A 24,868-nucleotide genomic window follows, 5' to 3' on the forward strand; every position below is an offset into this window, starting at 1 on the left:
TTTGCAAGGAATTCCTAGGCAAAGGACAGTCCCTGGATCTTCAGGGTTTGGGGATCTTTTCCCAAGGTAAGCCCTGATCTTGTTTAAAGGTTCATTTAGGTTCTTATTTTTTAAATAACTTTTTGTACTCCTTAGATTTAAGCAATTTATTCTTAACTATATTTGACCGCTTTATTATTATTAAAGGATGGATGGAGATGTCTTTTGCAATCACTTACCTGGGTATTAGTCACATTTCATTTATCCCTGCATAAAATACTGTTAAGTTCAAAGGAAAGATATTTACAGTAAGGATGATGGGTGAGCTATGTGGTTGTCATGGAAGGGAGGGGCAAAGGAACTGTAAATATTAGGGAAAAGGGAAACTTAGAAAATCAAGATGCTTAGGGGTGCCTGGGTGGCTAAGTTGGTTAAGCGGCCGACTCGTGATTTCAGCTCAGGTCATGATCTCGCGGTTCATGGGTTCGAGTCCTGTGTCAGGCTCAGTGCTGACAGCTCAAAGCCTGGAGCCTGCTTCAGATTCTGTGTCTGCCTCTCTCTCTGCTCTTCCCTTGCTCACATTTCTGTCTCTGTCTCTCAATAATAAATAGGCTTTAAAAGTTAAAAAGGAAATCAAGATACTGATAGGAAAATTATAAGAATATTAAAGAATTTTAAAACATTTTAAAAGTATTCAAATGCTTGAAAGATGCATTTAACAATGTTAACATTAAAACAATGTTAGAAGTTGTGGGCAAATGAGAGAAGTATGTGACTTGATATTTACTATTAGATAACACATGTAGAGTATGGTCACGGGCTTTCCTCTCTGACATTTTTTTTTTTATTTCACTAAACACTGTATACCAAGTACTTATTTTCTGTATAGAGCTAAATTATTATGAGACATTTACTAGGTGAGCAAGAAAATTGGATGATTTTGATGTTAGAAATATCAAACTGTATTAGCTTTGTGCATCTATTTGCATTATTTAAAATATATAACTGATTCTGGGGCAATTTTGCCTCCCACAGGACATTTGGTAATATCTGAAAACAGTTTTAATTGTCACATTTGGGGTGGAGGTGGGAGTGGGGATGCTTGTTAGTGTCTAGTGGGTAGAGGCCAGGGATGCTGCTAAATAATTTATAGGACAACCCCACATAACAAGGAAATATCAGAATGTCAGTAGTGTCGGGTATAGCTCAGTGGTAGAGCATTTGACTGCAAAATGTCAGTAGTGACAAGATTGAGAAATCCTGGAATACAGAGTAGGCAAATTCTCCTGTGGGCAATTTTAGAAACCTATCAATTTCTTTTTTTTTTTCTAGGATTGACCAGATACTGTCTTGCTGTTAACAAACTTTTTTTCAACTGCTTATAGTACAGTTGTCACTATTTTCCTTATTATGTTCTTATCCTAAGGGTATATCTTAAGCACTTTAATTAGACAAATATTTCCAGTAGTTCTACCCCTCTTAGGGTAGTTTTTTTCTACTAACCTTGTGTATCTTTTGTTTCCTCTCATTAATTTAATTCTTGAGGGATCACTGTTCCCAAATTGTGAGAGCCTCTTGATGTGATTTCCTAAGTACTTTCTTTTAACAGGGATTTTTATGTGCTTTAAGGTGCTTTATGTCCTAGGTTTGGGCATAACCTAGGACAAGAATTTGAGCTAGTTCTTGAGTCTAGGTTTTTTCTGATAGTGTTTGCATCTGTTCTAACTTTTTTATGCAGGATTTTTTTTTTTCTGGCAGCATTTGAGCCTTTTCTAATTTTTCTATATACAAGAAGTTTGTTTAAATAAAATTCTTAGCTGCAAAGAAAAAATCACTTAGGAGTTATTTCTTTTAGAATAATTTTATCCTTGCTTAGAGGTAAAGATTGCCCTACATACAAACAGCTATATATGAAAAGGTTTTAGAATAGTTTTATAATGATAAGTGGAAGACATTGAAATTCTAGAGTGAAGGTATGCAAAGTTTTTTATTTGGTATTATTGTTAAACAGTGCAAAATAATTCATTGGAATATAAAGATAAAAGTTGAATGAACATATCACTGATGGAGAAAGATACTTTGAAAGAACCTTAACCCATCTTAGTTTGGTGTTGATCTAAACATATTGGTCTTTTAGTAAAATATAAGTGAAGTATACTTTGTATACAAGCTACTCTATGTAAAATAAAGAAATTGAGAGGAAAAGCAAAAGTATAAAGAAAACTATTCTGTAGTGGTCAGGGTGTGGTGATAAAAAGGGAGAAAGAGAGAAGAGTGAGCGAGAGAACATTGCCCCTCAAAGATGACAAATTCTCAAAGTTGTGGAGTACGTGCAGGTTTTCTTTTTAGTAGACAACTTTTTGTCTGCTTCTAGTACATATAAATTATATTTTCATCTTCCATTTTCATCTGTGCGAGTGTTTCCTTAATTGGCCTTTATAACATCTAAAACTGATCTTCCTGTTCATAGATCAGTTATTAATAATCGGCTTTCATTAGTTTACTAACTGATCCATTCATGAACTGCACCACAGAACCGTCCTGCCTTACCACTTCAAATATATACGGTTATGTGTCTTAGTCTTGACTCCTTCCTTGGGCTTCTTGTCAACTGTTGGAGCTGCTGTCTCACAGAACAGGCATCATGTCCTCACTGCATGAGCACACAACCCTCATCAGTAAGCTTATTTTAATTGTGGAGATGTGTTAGCTAAGAAACATTTAAGTATTTAAAGAGATTTCCCTTCTGAGTCTAGGAATTCTAGGGTAGTCGAGTACACAGTGTTCATGTTCTGATCAATCCAGTTTATATGGAGGGAGGGATTTTATGTTGGCCAATGAACAGGACAGCTTTTCCTTCCTAGTAATTTATGATAAACTTGTTTTAATTAACTTTTGAAAAATACTGTTACATGGTAAAGAGTTAAAATAATACAGAAAAATGAATGTGTAGTGAAAGCTAAAAATTTCTGTTCCCGGTCTTACTTCATAGAGTTAATCATTGATAACAGTTTTAGATTTAGTTAGTAAAGTGTTTCTCAACAATTCATAATTGGCATTTTGGCAGTACTGTTTTGTATGGTGTTGTCCTGAACACATCTTAATGCTTAGTGCCCCTGTTTCTCTGCCACAGCCATTGGTGCATCAAAAATGCCCTCACGTATTTCCAAATGCTCCTTGGAAAGGGGGTGGAACTTACCCTGGATGAGAGTATTGTCATTATTAAAATTATTCCACGTGTCTTAGAAAACATGTCTTTTTTTCCATTTTACACAGTAATTGACTCCAGTATAAAAGAAGAATATTTGAGCACACATGTACTTCTCAAGGGAGGCTTTTTCTTGGGAAGAACTGAATGTCTTAGATTACAATGTTTATTCAATCTTATCTGCTTTCCTTTATGACAGTGTTACTGTCTTGTGTTTTCAATTACCTTTTTTTTTTTTTTTTTTTTACTTGAGTGTTCTGTGGTTTTTGAGTTGTGAGCTCATGCTTGGCTGGGTTTTATTGAAAGGTTTCTGTACAGCCTGATTAAAGAGCACATTCCTCCAAGGAAGATTTGCTAAGGCTTTTCTTTGGCATCTTTGTAAATTCTCTGCTCATGGTTTTCTGAACTTGGTAGGTGTATTGGAACCCTGAATCCTTGAGAGTAGGCTGTGGTTACAAATTCTCAGGCAATATTTTCCCCTAATATGGAATCCAAGCTAAGACAAGCTAATGCCCTCATTGTCTTTCGTGACCAGCAGGCACATCTTTGCTAGGCCACTCTTTTACAAGGTGGGGGTTAACCCTGTAAGGTCCCAGCCTTATATGGAGGGTCTCATATGCAATTCTCCATTTTGAGCAAACTAAGGCCTAAGCTGCTGCCTCTGAAGTTCTAGGTACTAACATCTGCAAACCCTAGAGGAGCCAACCGGTCTTTTATCCTCTTCATGTGGGCTCATGGAGATTTTCTTGGGGATTTGTTTTGTATCCGAGAGGATGTTTTTGGTATTTAGCATTTCTAGCTGTTTTGTAAATGAAGGAATTATTTTCAGATTATCAAGCCTAATTTTTTGCTGGACCTCCAGGCCTCATTTATCTGTTTTCTAACTTCCGGGAATTTCCTAAAATTTCTGGTTTGGCTAATCTCTTTGATTTCTTTCCCACCTCACCTCCAGTATTCTTGGCATTTTATTCTTTTTTTTTTTTTTCTTTAATGTCCATTTTTGAGAGAGAGAGGGAGGGAGGGGCAGAGAGAGAGGGAGACACACCGTCTGTCAGCACAGAGCTCGATGCAGGGCTTGAACCCAAGAATTGTGAGATCATGACCTGAGCTGAAGTGGGATGCTTAACCAACTGAGCCACCCAGAAGCTCTTCTTGGCATTTTATTCTTTTTAAAAAGTGTTTTTCCTGTCATTTCACTGTGACCTCAGGAGGAGAAAATGTGGGCATGTGTGCTCAGTCTTCCATTTTGGCTGGCAGCTTCTCTGTTTTTAGATCTAAGCTCATTAGGGCTAACTGATGAAAAGTAAATCTCTATAAATGCCTTTTCATTTAACTTTGATTTTTTAAGTTTGAACTTGAAGAGCATGATCTTTGGTTATAAAAGAGGTGAAGGGGCAGGGATGGAAGATAAAGTTCAGACCATTCACTGTCCAAGTTGAGCAAGGTCTTCCTGGGCTGGGGAACAGTTGAGGATCCTACCATAATGTCTAAACGTACACGGCATATCCACATTACAAAAATGAGAAACCATAGTTGTAAAATTATGTGCAATAAATGGTAACTTCAGTATGTATGTCTGGCATAATACTAAGAATTAGAGTTCAAAGATAAGTAAGATGCATTTCTGCCCTCAGCCCACTAATTTTGTGGTGGAGACACGTAAATGAAAATACAGTCAATTTTCATTATTCATGGTAGTTATGTTTTAGAAATTCTTTGTGAACACTGAATTAGAAAATAGTCATTGCTTTTAGGGGAAAATTCAGGGTTAGATTCTTATGAGCCTCTGATCACATTTTTATTAACTAGTCAGTGCATAACCGTGTTATTTGTGTTTTTTTGTTTAAAGACACCTTAACATGGGTTGTTGATTCATTAACATTGAATGGTCAACAGCAATAACTCATGCTTAAAGGAAGCTCATTGAACACATGTATTTTCTGTGCAAGGCACATCATCAGGCTTCTTGTCCTTAGGAACACTAAACAGCACTTAAGCATTATGCTTGGGGGACATTTTAGACAGCAGAATCACCACAAAAAAAAAAAAAAAGCACAAAAATGTGAAAAACATGGCACTAAATAAACTGTGAAAAGGATCCTTGTTTTTAGTGTGAGAGCTGAAACAAAAGGGCAGAGTGTTGCCTTGTTGGACCTATGCTGGGGATGCATACACTGGACACATTTTTTGCCTCTGTGCCTGTCTGCAGGTAACCACAAAAGCACTCCAAGTATTGATTTTAGGGTTAAAAATAAATTTCAGCAAATAGGCAAATTCATAAATACAGAATTCATGAATAATGAGGATTGACTATACTTATACAGTAAGTGTTGTAATTCTAAATCTGCTAGGATGGGTCAGAAAAGGCTCCATTTGAGACAATTAAGATGAAGTTACAGCAAAATGAAGCAGTGGATTTAGGGACTAGCAAATGGCCTAGCGTGGCCAGAATTAAAAGGGCCCCTCCAAGGGGGAGCAGGAGAGCATGTTTGAACAGTTACAGGGGAAAATGTGAGGGCTTTGTGCCATGTTAAGGAATTTGTATTTTATAGATGATAGGGAAGCAGTGAGTGATATTAACCTGGGGATAAACGTGGTCATATTTGTATTTTTTAAAATTTATTTATTTTCGGGGGGGGGGGGGAACGTGAATGGGGGAGGAGCAGAGGGAGGGAGATAGAGAATCCCAAGCAGGCCCCAAAGAGGGGCTTGAACCCACAAACCGTGAGATCATGACCTGAGCTGAAACCAAGAGTTGAACACTCGCCCAGCTGAGTCACCCAGGTGCCCCATATATTTATATTTTTGGAAAGCTCACTCTAATGGTGATATGGGGGATAGATGAAGGAAAATAAATAGAATGTTGTGGAAGTTAAGGTGAGAGATGAGAGAATGAACTAAGGCAGTGACTGTGGAGATAAAGGGATATATATGAAAGATACTACACTGAAAGGTCTTGGCAGCAGGTTAGCTAGAGACAATAAAGGAGATTGACAAGGTGTACCTGGGTGCCATTACCTGAGATAGGAAATATAGGAAGCAAACCAGATTTAGGAAGTAATGCAATACATGGGTACATTGAGTTTATAGTACTCATAGAACATCTTTACAGAGAGGTAGGCAAGGAGATAGGAGTCTGAAACTCAAGAAATAGAACTTTGAACGGCATTAGCACATATTTCTGAATTGGTTGATAAATATCTGAGTGCCTACTGTGTGTCAAGTTATTGCCCTAGCGCCAGAGGAGATAAAATGACTGAATTTTTAGTGAAGGGAGACAGACAATAAGCAAAGGTACTTCAGATAAGCACTCTGATGGATACAAACCTAGTAGGAGGGAGAGTGCCTAAGTGTATATGTGTGTGTGTGTGTGTGTGTGTGTGTGTGTGTGTGTGTGTGTGTGTGGAAAAGGCTAGTTAGGATTGAGTGTTTAGGTTGTTTCTGGGGAGGTAACATACTGAGACAAATGAGAGAGGAAGGATATATGTGTGGCTATCTGGGAATCATTTCAAGCAGAGAGAACAGAAAATGGTAAAGATGAGAAATGGGAAATTAACTAGGCCTGTTTGAAGTACAGAAAGCAGGCCAGTCCGACTGAGGATAAGCAGATTGGGGAGAGATTGTCAGGGTGAACTCAGCGGGGCACACAGAGTGCCAACTCATGAAGGCTGGTGTAGGCCATGGTCAGGATTTAGAGCATTTTATAAGTGCAGTGAGAAACCATTGGACAGTTTTGGCAGAACAATAACAAAATCTTTTTTATGTTTTAAAATAATGTTTCTAGCCCCTCTGGAAAATACTGTTGAGAACTAGAGTGAAAGTAAGTGACCAGTTGAGTGGCTGCTGAAGTAAATAAGCAAGAGGTGATGGTGGTTAGAGTAGTGATGGCAGTGGAGCTGTGAGAAGGTCAGGTTTTAAGTCCATTACTTAAGATTACTTTTCTTCAATCACCTCCGTCATGGCTGAATTTAAAAACCATTTTATTACTGGTTCTGTTATGAATTCTAGGTATTTTTGTAAGTGTATTATCTTGAAAAAAAACTCGATGAAATTTATTACCATAAAATAACCTAGTTTTCAGATACTAAAAAATATTCAAATTTGCATATTTAATAAGATCGAGCAGTGATCCTATAGTCAGTCATATTTCAGGTTTATTAGTGCTTATTGTATAAAAACATTTTCAGATAGTTCCACTAGTTTAGTTATAACAACTACATATTTTTTTACAATAAGTAATGAAACTTTGACCTGCTTTGTTAATTAGTGGTGAGGTCAGTAAAAATATTCAAAACAGGACTACTACACTGTGAGAGTAAATTAGGGACAGCGCTATTTACTTGAGCTGTTTAAAAAATAAATCTCTGGGGGCGCCTGGGTGGCGCAGTCGGTTAAGCGTCCGACTTCAGCCAGGTCACGATCTCGTGGTCCGGGAGTTCGAGCCCCGCGTCAGGCTCTGGGCTGATGGCTCAGAGCCTGGAGCCTGTTTCTGATTCTGTCTCCCTCTCTCTCTGCCCCTCCCCCGTTCATGCTCTGTCTCTCTCTGTCCCAAAAATAAATAAACGTTGAAAAAAAAATAAATCTCTGTAGATCTAGCTTTTCTCTGGATGAGCTCTGCACTTTAACCAGATACTTCTAGACATAGTCTGGAGCAGGGGCCAGGGTGGGGAAAGATTGGGGGTTGGTAGACTAGTTAAGAGAATTTTAAAATAGTCTGTGCAAAAGAAGATAAAAACTTTAAACCAAAGGTCTGAGAGTGGAAAATTTGAAGATGATGAATTTGAGACTTTGATGAAGCAGAATAAAAATATTTGAAAGAGAATCAGATATTTAGAAGTTAGGGAGAAGAAAGAAAATCCAATGGCTTTGAGATTTTAAGCTTTGGAGAATGGGTGGATGGTGATGTCATAATAGATAGAATATATAGTAGGAAGAGTAGGCTCAGTTAGGTGAGTGAGTAGTTTTGAAAATGGTAAATTGAAAGCACCATCTTTGGGATGCCCAAAGAAAGTATGTTAAGGCAGTCAGAGAAAGGTGAGTGCTGTCACTAAGATTTGAAAATCATGTTCATATAGAAACTAGTTACAGTTCTGGAAGTGAATGAGATCACTCAAGAAAAGAATGAAAACCCGAAGGACGTTAAAAGCAGTGATGGTTGTCCTCAAACAGGATGAGGACAGATTATGTAACTGATTTATCAGTCAAGTCATTCCTAAATTTATTTACAAAGTTTGGAGAGAATAGTGGCTGGGGAAGCCAGAAAGCATTGGCTGAGATGGGAAGGGTAGAGAACTGAACTACTCTTTAGAGGAGCTTGGTGGGGTAGGAAAAGGACAGAGAGAGGGTATGATTTAGGGAAGAGGGAAGTGGGGTTCCAAATAGTTATTTAAAAGAATTATTACTGAAGGATGAGGTAGATGTTAGCACATTTACAACATGTTTAAGTGTAAAGTGAGGAAAAAATAGTGACAGTGTAGGAGAGAAATGACCTTTGTTTCATGGTCCCACAGTGGGCGAGAAGGATTTGATTCATTGCAGCCTTGTAGGAGAGGAGGGGCATATTTTCTTCTGACCTTGGAGAAAAGGAAGGAAAGAATGGTGCTGACATATCTGATTCTAGAAGTGGAGGGAAATTTCAATAAATCATAAATGATACCATTTTTTTTTCCTTTTGTCTTCTAAAAAAATCATCTGTTGGCAATTTAGTGTAGTGAATGTTTGAAATGGGAGTATGGGAGAACCCAAGAAGGGGCAAAATAATGGAATTGTGCAGGAGTATTTGGGAACTTGCTGATTTTTGGAGAAGCAGGGAAGTTTGAAAACCTGGGGAGAAGAATACATAAGAGGACACTAAAATGGGGGAAAGAGCTGTGGACATCAGAAGTGAAGAGAGAGGAAGAGAAATTTGATACCCTGATGATTTTGTCTAGGGCTACCTATTTTGAAATGAATGACGGCAAGCTTGCCAGAACACTGGGTGACTCTTTTCACTAAGTCTAAATGTAAACTACATCATTAAGAGCATTTTATCAAATCAGAGCATATGAGGGAAGTTTTGTTAAAGCAGAAAACTATCATTACAGAAAAGGACTTGTAAAGCATCCTGCAATATTTGAAACTATTATGTAACCTTTAAAAAAAATTATGAAAGACTAAATTACCATATTTTTAGTTCATTTTGTTACCAGTATTCTCAAAACATGGTATGTAGCTCAATCCTTAGCTGCTAAGAAATGAAGTCTGGTAAGGATATCCAGTTGTGTCCAGTGTTTATGCTTGCCATAGGGAAATACACAATAAGATTTAAATAGTAACAGTGTTCAATTGTTATTTCATCTGTTTGTAGTACTCTTTCACCACTTTGAATATATTGCATGTTCTTTAAGTTTCTTATAACCAGAAAGTCTTCCAGATAATAAATGTGAGGTAACAACCTAAAATATTTTCATTTTGGATGGGATATAATTTGCTCCTCTTACCAAGGTAGGACCTCTTTGGACTTTGTAAATTTCTAAAATTTTGTTAAATAGTAAAGCTAAGGCTACGCAAGGTTTTCTTCTGGACCTGTAAAATAAAAATCTTCTAATATTTGAACTATGTTTTGACATTCCTGTTGCTAGGACTCCCCATGTGGGGAGCTGGTGTCCCTCTGTCTTTTCACATGAGCATTCCTGCCCAGAGGACATGACTGAGTGACATTATATCTGAGAATATTTCCCACTTTTTTTTCCACCATCAAAAATAAAGTTTTGTGCTTTAATGCAGTGCCTTGTAATGTTTTGCTCAGTGCTTTAAAGGCTGGTGTAAGTACAAATGGACACAACCTGAGAGTGCTAAGACACAAAAATACTCCAAATTGATGGCTAATTCTAGTAGCTTGTAAAATATCTTTGCATAGAGAGATCTGTGTCATTTTATTATAATATTATAATCTGAATTGTATTTGAGTACAGGTCAATGATTTTTAAGTCCCAGTTTTTTGTTAGAGTGGAATTGGTAGATACAAGTTAAAGAAAATGATTTGAGGGGCACCTGGGTGGCTCAGTCAGTTAAGCGCTCGATTTTGGCTCAGGTCATGATCTTGCATTTGGTTCGTTTGAGCCCTGCGTCAGGCTCTGTGCTGACAGCTCAGAGCCTGGAGCCTGCTTCGGATTCTGTGTCTCCCTCTTTCTGCCCCTCCCCTGCTCCCTCTCGCTCGCTCGCTCTCTCTCAAAAATAAACATTAAAAAAAAATTTTTTTAAATGATTTAGGTTGACATTAGATACACATGGCAGTAAGTAGAAGCAGTTTTATGATGAGTCAAATAAGATTGACTAAAAAATTCCCTTTTATTTAGGTTAAATCTTTATACTTACAGATGTAAAGAATATTCATACCTTTTGAAAATTGAAAATATTCTTTGTAGGCTTTTAAATGTTGGTTTTATTTTATTATGTTGAGTGGAATATTTTACTAAAATATATTTAAATATGTTAAATATATTTAATGAAGCTTATTTTCCAAGGACAACTTGGTCATCCTCGCCTTCAAAGAAAAAGTCCTATTTGTTTTTAACTCTGAAAGAATGGTTATAATTCTCTGATTTTTCTGGACTCAAACTGGCATTACGACTTATACATGAGAGTTGTATTTTTTTGTACTTTTTAAAAATTAAAATTTTTAGTGTACATATAGATGAAAGACTGACAGTACTTCTCAATTTTATCTCTATTTCTTGCTCCCCAGAGGCTACTACTTGAATTTTTTAAGATGTCATGCTTATGCTGCTGCTTCTTGATTTGTTGATTTTAACCATTATTGAAGATGAGGATTTAGCTCTTTCCCACTCTCCTCCTACTCTCTCTGTCTATACACACTTTTGATTCCTCAATTCTCCCAGTGTAATTATATTAGTAATTTTTATTAGATCAGGATTTATTAACTGATCCATTAGTAAACTATAGTTACCTTTCTCCATTCTTATATTTTTATTCAAGTTATTATTTGCTTAGTTCTGTATATATACTACTTATCAATAATCCAATCCCCAAATCTCTGCTAGTTTTCTAAATCACCTTTCAGTATGTTCATTCAAATTTATCAATTTTATTTTCTTGAAGATGTCACTCCTGGAGGCTTCTGACCTGTTGAATATGGACTCATTACTCTCTATACTTGATACACACTTGTCATCTTCTCCTGAGAATTACTTTTGCCTTTCTCCTAGTTTGCGTCTTCTAGTATCTCCTGGTATCTAATGTCTTTCCTTTTCTATGTTGATCCTTTGTTTCATGCTTACAGAGCAGCACACCTTTGTTTGTTTGTTTTTAAATCGTAGAAAAAGTGTTGTGGCAGATTAATTTTGTGAAACCGTATAAGCAAGTCTGAAAATAATTTTTAACTATCCCCACACTTGATTGATAGTTTGTCAAGGTAAAGAATTTTAGGATGGAAATGTTTTTAAATGCATCACTTAATTATCTTCTATCTTTAGATGTCATTATTGAAAAGTTTAAAAGCACTTTGATTCTTGATTCTTGACATGTCAGTGTGGTTTTTGTTTTTCCTTTGTCCCTAGTGTTGTGAAATCTCACAGTGATGTCTCGTGCTATAAGTCTATTTTCATCTGTTTCACTGGGAGCTATATGCCCCATTTAGTCTAGCAACATAATGTTTTCCAGAACCAGAAGCAGTAAGTATTTCAATAACATTTTCCTCCCCTCCAGGAGGAAAATTTATTCTTCTTTATGTAACTCCTCTTAGATGCCCTCTATCAGGTCGTGTAATTCTCTTCTATTTTTCCTGCCTCTGTGCTTTTCTACTTCTTTGGTTTTTCCCTGAATTTATCTTCCATGATTTCTACTGAATTTTTTATTTCTACTTTTGCATTTTTGTTGTCTAAGAGTTCTTTTGTTTCCTCTGGATGTTCCTCTCCTAGAGCAATCTTATTCTGATCTCATGAATGCAATATTCTCTTCTTTCTCTGAAAATGTTAATGATGTTTATTTTCTTTGCCCTGAATAGTTTCATTATTCCAAGTCAACTTTACCTGTTTGATTGTTTATTCTGGTCTGTATCTTTCATGTTATAGGCTTTTCTCAGCATCTAATATCCCAAGGTTATTGGTTCATTGTTAAGAGTGGAAAACTAAAAACATAAAGCACATTTTGCATTTTGAGCTTCTCTGTAGACATTGTATGACTTGATTGGGGGTTTAATACGTGAGCTTGATGTCTATGTCTTTCCTGTTAGGTTGGTCATATCTTGAGAGAAAACTCTTCACATCTGCCTAGAAGGTCAAGTATAGGCTAAAATAAAGTCTTCTGATAGTCAAAAGGGAGAAGCAGATGGAGGGGTTGTTTCATTATTCAGTAATTCCGTTTTCGATATGATTTCAATCCCCTTTGTCCAGAGACAGTTCTTACCCTAGCGTCTCTAGAAAATAAACCTCTAGTTTTTGGTCCTCCATGGTGGAGGGTAAGGGGCAAACACCCTGCAAGGAGGGTGAAGTTGAATTATTGATAAGTAGTGTATGAAAATAAATATAACTCTAAGAAAACAAAATTCAGGAATGGAGAAAGGCAGCTACAGTTTATTAATGAATCATCTAACAAATCCTGAACGAATATTATCTAAGTCTCCTTATTATAGCCCCCCTCACCTCAGGTACCTTGTTCTGCTAATCCCTGGGCCTTTGGAAAATTGAGATGATTTTTTTTTTTTTTGCTTTACCCATAGTTTGTTTAAACTTTAGCCTCTTTGGAATTGCTCAGTCCATTCACTCCTTTGCTCACAGGTTTTATAGCTTCCAAAATCAACTTTTCTCTCATTCTTTCCATTTTTGTAAACTTAAGCTGTTAAAAGTAAAATAAAATTATAGATACACATTTATTACATTTTAGAGGGGAGAGAACAAAATTAGATATGTTCAATTTACCTTTCCCTGAAAATATTGATATTTGTCCTCTTGAATAAAAAAAATTTTTTTTTATTTACTTGTGTATTTCTGTTTACTTTTCTTTCAAGCTTGACTCTTGATTTTGTCAAATCCAAGCACACCGAAAGTTTGGAGCCTGTCAAACGGAAGAGCTGCTAAAAAGCCATTCGTTATTTTATTTTATTTTATTTTATTTTATTTTATTTTATTTTATTTCATTTCATTTCATTTCATTTCATTTCATTTATTTTGAGAGAAGAGAGAGCATGAGAGCGTGAGCAAGGGAGGGGCAGAGAGAGAGAGAGGAAAGAGAGAGAATCCCAAACAGACTCCATGCTGTCAGCACAGAGCCCAAAGTGGGGCTCAAACTCATGAACCATGAGATCATGACCTGAGCGGAGATTAAGAGTTGGACACTTAACTGACTGAGCCACCAGGTACCCCTTAATTTAATTTAACTTAATTTAATTTAATTTTCATTTTTTATTTTTTTTAATGTTTATTTTTGAGAGAGAGAGAGAGACAGAGTATGAGCAGGGGAGGGGCAGAGAGAGAGGGAGACCCAGAATTCGAAGCAGGCTCCAGGCTCTAAGCTGTCAGCATAGAGCCTGACACAGGGCTTGAACTCATGAACTGGTAGATCATGACCTGAATGGAAGTCGGCTGCTTAACTGACTCAGCCACCCAGGAGCCCTTTAATTTTGTTTTTTTAATTATGCTTTAGGTACGAAGATCTTTGATAAAGAGCACCCTTCAGCTTTCTCTCCCAAAATATTTTTTTTCTCTAAGAGTCACTGCAGTCATCTACACTTTGCTTCAATTTGAACTTTTATTTAGATTTCTTGAGTGTTAATATGACCTATGAATTGGCTCCTTTGACATGCTGGTATTATTACAAACTCAAGGTAATTCCAAAATAACTTCATATTTTACTTCGGCATGTATCAGTTGATTGTACAAAATTTTATCTCCAATTTGGGCTGAAAGCTGGGTAATGGAAGGAAAAATAATTCAGAGCATTAGTTGAGCATTTTTTGAGTACCTATTGTACACAAGGTAATATACTGGGCTATGTAGAAGAGAATGCTCTTGTTCTTTGAGAGGTTATAAGAGAATAGGGAGCACACAGGAAACACCTAGTGAATGCTGAAAAACCATTATTTCCTCTCATTTTACCAGATATTTTAAAGCATTTGGGGAGGGGCGCCTTGGTGACTTAATGGTTTAAGTGTCCCACTCTTCATCTAAGCTCAGTCATCTCACGGTTTGGGAGTTCGAGCCCCGTGTGGGGCTGCGTGCTGACAGTGCCGAGGCTGCTTGGGATTCTCTCTCTCTTTCTCTCTCTCTCTCTCTCTCTCTCTCTCTCTCTCTCTCTCTCTCTCTCAAAATACATAAACATTTAAAAAATAAAAAAAAATCTGGGGAAATAAATTATGAATGTGGGGCGCCTGGATGGCTCAGTCGGTTAAGCAACTGACTTCAGCCCAGGTCATGATCTTGTGGTTTGTGAGTTTGAGCCCTGCACCAGGCTCTGTGCTGACAGCTCTGAGACTGGAGCCTGCTTCAGATTCTGTGTCTCCTCCTCTCTCTGCCCCTCCCATGCTCATTCTCTGTCTCTCTCCATCTCTTAATAATAAATAAATGTTTAAAAAAATTAAAAAAAAAGAAATTATGTATGTATGTTTTCCCTTTGGATCTTAGCTTAGCTTCAATTATTAATTATTATAATAGTCCTTTTTGGAATTATGTCATGTACAGTGACATAATTTGAATCTTTAACCATTATCACTCTTCCTTCAGTATTTCTTGCACTTGATAATTTCCTTTAATCCTAGGAAATTACTGCAAGTGAAGAATATGAGAGAAGAAAGAGGCATTTTTTTTTTAAAAAGCAGACGTGGGGCGCCTGGGTGGCGCAGTGGGTTAAGCGTCCGACTTCAGCCAGGTCACGATCTCGCGGTCCGTGAGTTCGAGCCCCACGTCGGGCTCTGGGCTGATGGCTCAGAGCCTGGAGCCTGTTTCCGATTCTGTGTCTCCCTCTCTCTCTGCCCCTCCCCCATTCATGCTCTGTCCCTCTCTGTCCCAAAAATAAATAAACGTTGAAAAAAAAATTAAATAAATTAAAAAAGCAGACGTTTTATATTTAATCCTTTTCTTTCAGTAAATACATTTGATTCAGTGGCTATTTATCTATTACAATCCAGGGAGACAGATAATAGAATGGTGATAAGTGTCTTAACTCAATGTTAATTGTAGCATCCAGAATCTCTGGATCCTTTTGACTGCAAATAGTTTTTAATGGCCATTTCTGACCATTAACCTTTATTTCAGTCATCTACTGTTCTTGCAAGCATTTGTTTCCGTCACCTGCTGCTTCTGAGCACATTATTACTGGCAACTCATTTTCTTCCATCTTACTAAACTTTGTAACTGCCTCCAAGTTTTTGCAGGTTATTTCTAATTCCATTAACATGTCCAAACACTTGGCATGGCAGTAGGAATGTTGAGAGATGTTGACCTGTGGAAATTTGTGTGTCTACTCTTTCAGGGCTAAAATCCTAATAAAGTCATATTGCACAATGGCAAGACTAGAACTAGAAACTGCCATTTTGTCATACCCAGTGCCCTCTCCACTACCCAAACTAGATTGTTGCATGATTTTTCTTCATACCTGCCACTTGTTAAAATGCAGACCCTCAGTGATAGAAATGAGCTTATCATATCCTTATGCTTATGGTCAGTTCTTTGCAAGGAAGGTTGCTTATAATCTATGATTACAGCTGCAAAAGTTAAGCATGGTTTGAGACCAGTCAGTTGAACTGAACTCTCAATTTTTTTTCTCCTGTTGATCTGTTTCTGGCATGTCACTTAGTTTTGGGGCTTATATTTTTCATTTATAAAGTGGAGATAATACCTAACCCATCCAGCTTACAGCATTTATTTAAATATTTTATTTACTTTTTATTTATTTTAGAGAGATGATGCACGTGAGTGGGGGAGAGGGGCAGAGGGAGAGAGAGAGAAAATTTACATGGGACTCAATCCCACAACCCTGGAATTAGGACCTGACCCAAAATCAAGAGTCTAACACTCAACCAACTGAACCACCCAAGCCCCCCACAGCATTTTTAAAAGACTAAAATGGGTTAGAAAATGTAGGAAGGGATAATAATCTACACATAAGGTGGTTAGGGATTCACCAACTTAGGGAAAATGCAAAGATATTTATTGAATTGACTAATGTGGTTGGGAGGCAATGGACAACTGACCTAGAAATGAAATGGAAATAAGATAGTCTCTGTATCTATAGTGTTATTTAGGCAAGATTCAAAGGTGGTGGAGTTGTCAAGAATACACATTGTTAAGACTTCTGCCACCAATACCACTTGATGACTTTTGGTTGGTGCATGTTTATATTAGAAAAGCCTAAAAGAGCTCTTATAAGAGGACTGTTTAAAGCAACAATAGTAAGAAATTCTTCCCAAGTCACTTAGTATAAATACAAAAGATTTTTTTATCATTTTATAATTGTGAGAGAGTAATATAATATTATAGGAGAGTAAGTTCTATGGCCTGATAAATCAAGAATCAATATCAAGATATCTTGATAAATCAATATTTATCAAGAATCAATATAGAACTTAATTTTTAGCAGTCTCAAATACCCTTAGAGCTACATGTGGGAACTACAGTGTGTGTGAGTAAAAGTGAAAGATAAGTTTTTTTCATCTATACCCACAGTGTCTTGAAGCCTCCGTTTTCTTTTTGAAATCTGTAAAGGCTTTGATTAGGGCAAAAATGGGAAAAATATCTGATTTGTAGGATTTGTTAATGAGTTTCATTTACTCTAATTGTTTACTATAGGCCTTAAAGAAATCTTTTAATTTAAAGCCAACCTGCTAAAGTTTTTAAAAGGTATTATTTAGTGTGACATAGCCGGAAGTGGCTTACTCAGAAAGAAATCCATGATAAAAAGTACAAACTAATACATAAGGAACAGGATATTTAAGGGATGCAGTATTCTCTATAAGGAGATTATCTTTGGCAAATTCATGACCTGAGGAATGAGGCTAAGCATTTTTCCCTAATAAAATCTTGTAGATGGTAATACTTAATTTTATTAGGTGAAGTGATTTTCTTTAATCCTTATGGGTCTGTACGGAAATCTCTAGGAATCCTCTTGATAATGATTTACCAAATATACAATTCATAGCTAGAGCAACCTATTAAGTTATTGTTTTTTTAAACATGTATATGTAAATATGTTAATTTTGTAACAATTTTAATTATTACCAGATAGAGCCGAGAGCCTTTTAACCAACCCTTCTTTCAATCTTTCTGCTCTTTCCTAAGGGGTAACACCTGTTACACTTTGTTTTATATCTTTTCAGACTTATTCCTATAAACATATTTGTACCTATGGAAAATACACAGTTTTGTGTACTTCATTTCTATAAATACCACACTTGTTTTTTTCCCACAGAAAAATGTGTTTTGGAGAGCATTTTCATGTTAGTACGTGAAAAACCATGTTCTTTTAAATGTTTGCACATTATTCATATAGGATGGATATTTACCCATTCTCTTCTGAAGTAACATTAAAGGTTGTTTCTGTTTTCTTCCTATGTTTTTGAATAATATCACCATGTGCATCCTAAAAAATTGCCTCATTAGAAGCAGCATTACCAATTATGATTATCTTTTTCACTTGTGACAGTGAAGGTTTAAACTTTGAAAGTCTTTATTAAAAACATTACTTGAATTCTAATAATAATGGCATGAAGAGGCTGGCAGTTCCCCTGTGCAAAAAGTAAATACAAAACTGGACAAAATCATCAAAAACAGCCATTTAGGAGTACTGGAAATTGACCAAAGGCAGTTAAAAAATTGATCTTGCACAACTGTTAGGGCTTGGGGTGAGAATAGTGTGAGTCTATGGCCTTCATGCCTGATATCTTCCCAGATAGATACCTTCCCAGCACCCCTCTGTCCCTTCATTTGGTGAGAACTGAAGCTTTACCAGATTGGGTCTGACAGAAAACTAGCAGCTTTGCTTCCAGAACTGGGGGTGATGTGACTTAGGGAATGGGGGACTAAGAGGGAATACAGAAACCTGCGGCTTTGCTGGTAAAAAGTGGTAGCTTTGGTTAGAAACAAACAAAACCTGCTGCCTTGCTGACAATGGTTTGGAGTGAGCAGTGGACCAATAGAAATTTCCCAGAGAAATCCTAGAAATGAGAGAGCCACAAAAGGGCTGAGATAAGCTCTCCATATAGCTCTGGTTGCCTGGGAAACTACATATGTGGAGGGGAGACCGAGGGAGTCTGGCAAAAAGTTCAAAGCAAGGGAGACTAGAGTCTAGGTTTGAATCCATTCCCCACTCTATATACAATCAAATGGCAGATGGTGGAAATCGTACAGGCTTGAGATGTTAAAAAAGACTCGACGACTCTGAAAAATAAAATGAATGCCCAGTTACTGTAATATATTAAAGATACAGTTTTCAAGCAGAAACTTCTGGACATGGAAAAATAAAGGCAAGAAAGAAAAGCCAGGAAAATATGACCCATAATCAGGAAAAATAGTCAATGGAAAACGCACTCTGAGCTTGATGTTGGATTTAACAAAGACTTCAAATCGGCTATTTTAAACAGGTTCAGAGAATTATAGGACAGTTTGTTAATTTTCAATAATCTCAATAGAGAATTTAGAAAATAAGAATCAAATAGGAATTTAGATTTGAAAAGTACAGTAATTAAAAAATTAATTAGATGGGCTCAACAGCAGATTTGAGGTAGCAGAAAAAACATGAAGATAAGTAAAAGGTATTCAACCCAAAGGAGAAAGAGAAAAAGATGTTAAGAAAAGTAAACAGAGCTTCAGAGACCTTTGGGACAATGTCAAGCATTTCAACATGCATGTAATGTGATTTCCAGACAGGAAGAGGAGAAAGGGACAGGAAAAATATTTGGGGGTGCTTGGGTGGCTCTGTCAGTTAAGCGTCTGACTCTTGGTTTTGGCTCAGGTCATGATCTCATGGTTCATGAGTTTGAGCCCCACATCAGGTTCTGCACGGGCAGTGTGGAGCTTGCTTGGGATTCTGTCTTTCTCCTTCTCTCTCTCTGCCCCTCCCACATTCTCTATCTCTCCCTCAAAATAAATAAACTTTAAAAGAAAGAAAAAGAGGCACCAGGGTGGGTCAGTTGGTTGAGTGTATGACTTTGGCTCAGGTCATAATCTCATTGTCAGTGAGTTCAAGCCCCTCGTCAGTCTCTGTGCTGACAGCTCAGAGCCTGGAGCCTGCTTCAGATTCTGTGTCTCCCTCTCTCTCTGCCCCTCCCCCCAGATTCTCCCAGAAATAAACATTAAAAAAACTTTTTGAAGAAATAAAGGCACCAAACCACCCCAAATTAGGTGGAAAATATAACTCACAAAGGGTTCCAGTATGGTAGAATAAACATGCTGTATCCTGTCTCTCCCAGTGAATGCATCTATAAAAACAGAACTGAATATAGGAGTATCTATTTATAGATTAAAGGGCGATAGTACCAGGCAGGTTGAGAAGACAACCAGGTATTTAAATACCACTGAATTTATGTTGAGTTTACTTTTGGTATCTCCTGAACTAGCCCCAAACCCAAAAGTTGGCATCAGAATGAACAGTGAGAACTTCCAAAACCTTCTAGTTCTGGCTTAAAGAACAAGATACTCAGAGTGCAGAAATCTCTTTTTTCTTATTCTGAGTTCTCTTGCCCCCCAGTCCCCAGGAAATCCTTTGGTAGCACTGTTGAAGCAGCTGCAACAGCCAAGAAGACAGTAACTCCAAGGAAGGAAACCTTCCTCTTCTACTGAAGGAGTTGTGATTTTAGTAAGTACATGGCAGAGTAGGTTAAACAGAGCCCCTGATTTTTGGCTGGAGCATTGGTAAAGAGCATCCCAGAGAACTAGAAGTACCAGGCATATTTATGGAGAGGAAGTAGCCTAGAAAGGGACCCCTTAAAGTTGTTTATGCACTCCTGGACTCGCCCTTGAACTGTGCATGGGTCAATCCGACCCTAAAGAGCATACATAGATGTTGAGTACTGAAACGCTGATAGACTACCACCTAAGTCCCATGATGCATATGTGGGACAGATCCAGATAACATTGTGGAAGTTTTGAACAGTTTCGTAGTTTCTGATGATGTTAAAAATATACTGATCATGTGACCCAGCAATCTCCTAGATATTTACTGGGGAGAAATGAAAACTTAAATTCATAAACAAGCATGGAAGACTAAACTAAAATGGCCATAGTACCTCAAAAGGTCAGAATCTGAGGCCTGCCCTCAACTGACTAAATTGCTTGCTAAAACAAAAATATCAACACTCTCCGTAAGTTTTCAGCAAGATTCAGTCTCATGTTAAAATATACAGCATACATTCCAAAATTACTTGGCACGTTGACAACCAGGAAAATGTTCAACTCACATGTGCAAAGATAACAGACACAACACTGAGATGACACAGATGTGGGAATCATTTGAGAAAGATTTAAAGCAGTTATTATAAATATGCTATGACAACGGTGAGCTCTCTTGAAGCGAATGGAAATATAGAATGTCTCAGTAAAGAAATAGAAAACAATGGAAAATTTGAACTGAAAAACAATAACAACTCATTGGACAAGTACAATAGCAAAATGGAAATGACAAAGAATCCGTAAACTTAGAGATCAATAGAAATCTATCCAACCTCTGAACAAGAGAGAAAAAAGTTTGAAAAAAATAATGAGCAGAGCTTCAGGGATCTGTAGGGTAATACCAGAAAATCTAACATTTTGTTTCATCAGACACCCAGAAGAAAAGAAGAAAGAATATGGTGCAGAAAAAACTATTTGAATGGTTGGTGAAAACTCCCCAAATTTGGTGAAAGGCATAAACCTATAGACTCAAGAGGTTCAACAAACCTCAGTTATCGATAAGTTCTATGAAATACATGCCCAGTCACATCATCAAACTGCTGGAAACAAGACAAAAAAAAAAAAAATACTGAAAGCAAAAACCACTAATAGATGAATGATTAAATTAATGGGAATTTCTCATCAGAGATTATAAAGACCAGAAGGAAGTAAAACAGTTTTAAGCATGGTGGTAGGGAGGGGATATATCAGTCCAGAATTCCTTATTTAGTGAAAATATCTAGATGCTGCCTGTTTCTTATCTTTTTTGTTTTTGAAGAGGACTTTTTTCTTAAAGCATTGCCCATAATAGGAAATTGTTTCTAGCAAGAGTGTTGGTGGAGCTAGAGAGTGTTATGCTAAGTGAAATAAGTCAATCAGAGAAAGACAAATACCATATGATTTCACTCATGTGCAATTTAAGAAACCAGTGACCATGGTGGTGGTGGGGGGTGGGGTGGGTAGGGAATAGAGAGGCAAACCAAGAAACAGACTCTTAACTATAGAGAACAAACTGCTGGTCACTGGAGGGGGGATGGGCTGGAGGATGGGTTAAATAGGTGATGGAAATCAAGGAGGGCACTTGTGATGAGCACTGGGTGTTGTATGGAAGTGATGAATCACTAAATTCTACACCTGAAACTAATATTACACTGCATGTTAACTAACTGGAATTTAAATAAAAATTTGGAGGAAAAAAGTCTTTTCTAACTAAGAATGCCAGAAAGTTACACTAGCCGCTTTTATAAGACACTTGATTTATAATAGGAATATTGATAAGTTCTTTACAAATGGTAGTTCACTTTCATTTCTGAATTAAATTTATCAGATGATGACAAGGTGCAAAGTGGTCAGTTAAGATAATGCAATTAGGGGAACCCTCAACTATTTTTTTAAACCATGTTTTCAAGGTAGGAAAAAATATATTTAAATTGCTGTTACTGGGAATTGCTTTTCATTGATACTTTGAATAATTAGCAATAGTCACAATGAGAGATGAAGAGACTGAGTTACAGAATATTAGCCTGAGCAGAATATTTAGCGTTTACATGTTTTTAGTAGGTGAGTCATTTAATTTTGTTGAATAACCATATGAGCTGGATCGTTGTCATTTATTTTTTACAGATAAGGAAATAAAGGTGCTGTTAGGTTTATTTTGATGCCACGTTGGAGGAAAAATGAGATTAGAATTCAGAATTTGGTTCTCTCTAAAACCACTTCTTTTGCTGCACAAGTTCTATGCATTTGTATTGATATGTCTTTATGAAGCAATTCATTATTATTGTAAAGATAATGAAATGAGGATCTCCTGATGGAAATGTAACTGATAGACCCTGTTTAAAAAACAGTTTCACAATATCTGACAATTGAAAAATCACATATCTTCTGAACTAGCAATTCTACTCTTAGTATTTACTCACTTATGGTACATACATTTATGTATAGACGTATATGTGTATGGATATAGATCTGTAGATGCTGATTATAAATGATAACTGCAGAAAGTGGAAGCAACCTGTATATCTTTCAGTAGAGGACAGTCTAAATAGATGTTGATGCATCTATATAGTGAAGTACTAGATATATTGGAAAGGGTGAGCTCCAATATGGAAAGATCACAAAGATATTAATAAAACAGTCACATTTGTATCAATAAAGGATATATTTAAATACAGGCATAAATTTTGTCTAGAAGGCTAGAAAGCTCTTTGGAAGAGATTATTGTGTTAAATATTTCAACATAACTAAACTTTTACCACATACGTATGTACACATACATGAACGTATTTTATGTATATATGTGTGTGAATGTATGTAATGTTTCTTTAAACTTATTTTGCATCAAAACTTTGACATTCTTACTCTGTTATCTTTTGGCATTCAATATTACCAGTAATAAATGGCATGGAAGTCTGATTATTGTTCCTTTTATACAACTCTTCTTTTGAGAAATACCCACTTACCCCCCATTTTTAATCCTCGGCATTGTGAGATGTCACTTAGATGTGGCCAGATCTGGATCTTTTTCATACAATCTGCTCTGTTCTTGGAAAGCCTTTCATTCTGAAGGTTTGCATGTCATTTAAACTCAGGGACGTTTTTTCCTATTGTTTGACAGCTATTTCCTCTTCCTTGTCTTTGATCTTGTCTTATGAAACTCCTGATAGGTACTATTGGACTTGCTTATGTGTTTTTTCTCATGTTTTCATCTTCTGCATTTAGGACTTTATCTTCACTTAATTTTCCAGATTAGCACTTTTGACCTTAACAGTCTTATCATTTAGTCTACTGTTTGAGTTTTCTAAATTTGACAATATTTTTAATTGCCGGGAACTTTTTCTTATTCTCTAGATGCCCCATTTTCTCCTTCTTAGTTGCCTGTTCCTTTATGAATGCAGTAGTCTCTCATGTATCTCTGAGAATGCTAATAAAAATTAAAATTTTAAATTGTATTCGCAGCACCATCTGTTTCTCCTTAGTTGAGTTTGTTCAGCTTTGTCCACTGTCACTGATGTTTTCTTTAGATGTCTGGTGATCTTAGCAGTTGGTTTATATTGATAAATGAAGGACTAGGTTGATTAATCCAGAATATGTATCTACTGAGGATAACCTCTATAGTGTACAGGCTGTCCCCTGAACCTGCCCTGCTCTCTCTGGAATGAGAGGGCTTGAGCAGGGGCTGAGTGACAAGCCTCAGGCAGGCTTCTTCTTGAGATTTGAAGGCAAAGAGCAGGTGAGCAAGCTAGGAACCCTCGGATAGCTAAATTGAGAGGGAAGAATTTACACTGGAGATAAAACATATTAGTGCAAGCCTTTCTGTTGGAAGAACAGAAGGGGAGAAGATGGTACCACCTATAGATGTGTTAGAAAATGCAGTAAGGGGAACTTTCAGTTGTCATAACTGTAGAACACTATAGGCATTTGGCAGAGAACAATTCTGTGCCAAAAGTATTTTTTGTTCCTGAAATGCTAATAGTTTCCTGTTTCCTGAAACACTGTGTATTTGTGTATTCCCTCCTGTATCGTAGCCTTGCCTCCACCCCTTCTTCTTTAGTGTCCATTATGAAGAACCAGATTTACCTTGGCCTCTGTGCTTCTTTGTTCAGGTCCCAAGATTTGTGTTAGGAACCCTTCCCATGCAGAACACCTACCCACTGTCTCTGTGAAGGAATGTGTGGGTACTTAGGTTAAAATGTATGCTCTTGTGTATGGGATTCCTTATTTACCCTGTATGGTTGCCCCTCCACTGTGCCTGTGCTTTTGTTGACTTCAAGCTTAGAGTTTCTCTAGGAATACTTTAGGAAATACAGCTTCATATAGATAAATAGATAGGTAGATAATAGATTTTAAAAAATTAATGTTTGTTTTTGAGAGAGAGAAAGAGAGTGAGCATGAGTGGGGGAGGGCAGAGAGAGAGAGGGAGACAGAATCAGAAGCAGGCTCGAGGCTCTGAGCTATCTGCATAGAGCCCGATGTGGGTCTTGAACTCATGAACTGTGAGATCGTGACCTGAGCCGAAGTCAGATGCTTAACTGACTGAGCCACCCAGTCACCCCATTTTTTGTTTGTTTGTTTGTTTGTTTGTTTGTTTAAAGAGAGAGCACAAGTTGGGGAGAGGGGCAGGGGAAGGGAGAGAGAGAAAATCTTAAGCAGGCTCCATGCTCAGCATGGAACCTAATGTGGGGCTTGATCCCATGACCCTGGGATCATGACCTGAGCCAAAATCAAGAGTCGGAACTGTGATTCCTTCAGAGTGTTCTTATCACTATTGTGCTTTGTACACATGTTTACACATTTTGGTCTACTAGTTTTCAGTTTTTGGAGC

The 24,868-nt window shown here is 37.0% G+C and overlaps 1 protein-coding gene across 6 annotated transcripts in view; it reads left to right on the forward strand.

Annotated features, from left to right (window-relative positions):
* The window catches only part of PALS2 (protein associated with LIN7 2, MAGUK p55 family member), a 111,411-nt gene that overhangs the window by 13,044 nt on the left and 73,499 nt on the right, over window positions 1–24,868 (forward strand). Inside the window, exons 1-2 of one of the 6 annotated variants that reach the window (XM_047849705.1) lie at window positions 8,149–8,221; window positions 11,746–11,859. The exons of 3 other annotated variants lie outside the window; for them this stretch is intronic. In XM_047849705.1, coding sequence (XP_047705661.1) covers window positions 11,838–11,859 — 22 coding nt within the window. In that variant the 5' untranslated portion in view covers window positions 8,149–8,221; window positions 11,746–11,837. Of the gene's footprint in view, window positions 1–8,133; window positions 8,222–11,745; window positions 11,860–24,868 lie in introns of those variants that run through there. 2 more of the 6 variants (XM_047849704.1, XM_047849702.1) reach the window with 2 other exon arrangements.

Source organism: Prionailurus viverrinus, chromosome A2 (genome assembly GCF_022837055.1).
Source record: "Prionailurus viverrinus isolate Anna chromosome A2, UM_Priviv_1.0, whole genome shotgun sequence".
Classification (NCBI taxonomy): domain Eukaryota; kingdom Metazoa; phylum Chordata; class Mammalia; order Carnivora; family Felidae; genus Prionailurus; species Prionailurus viverrinus.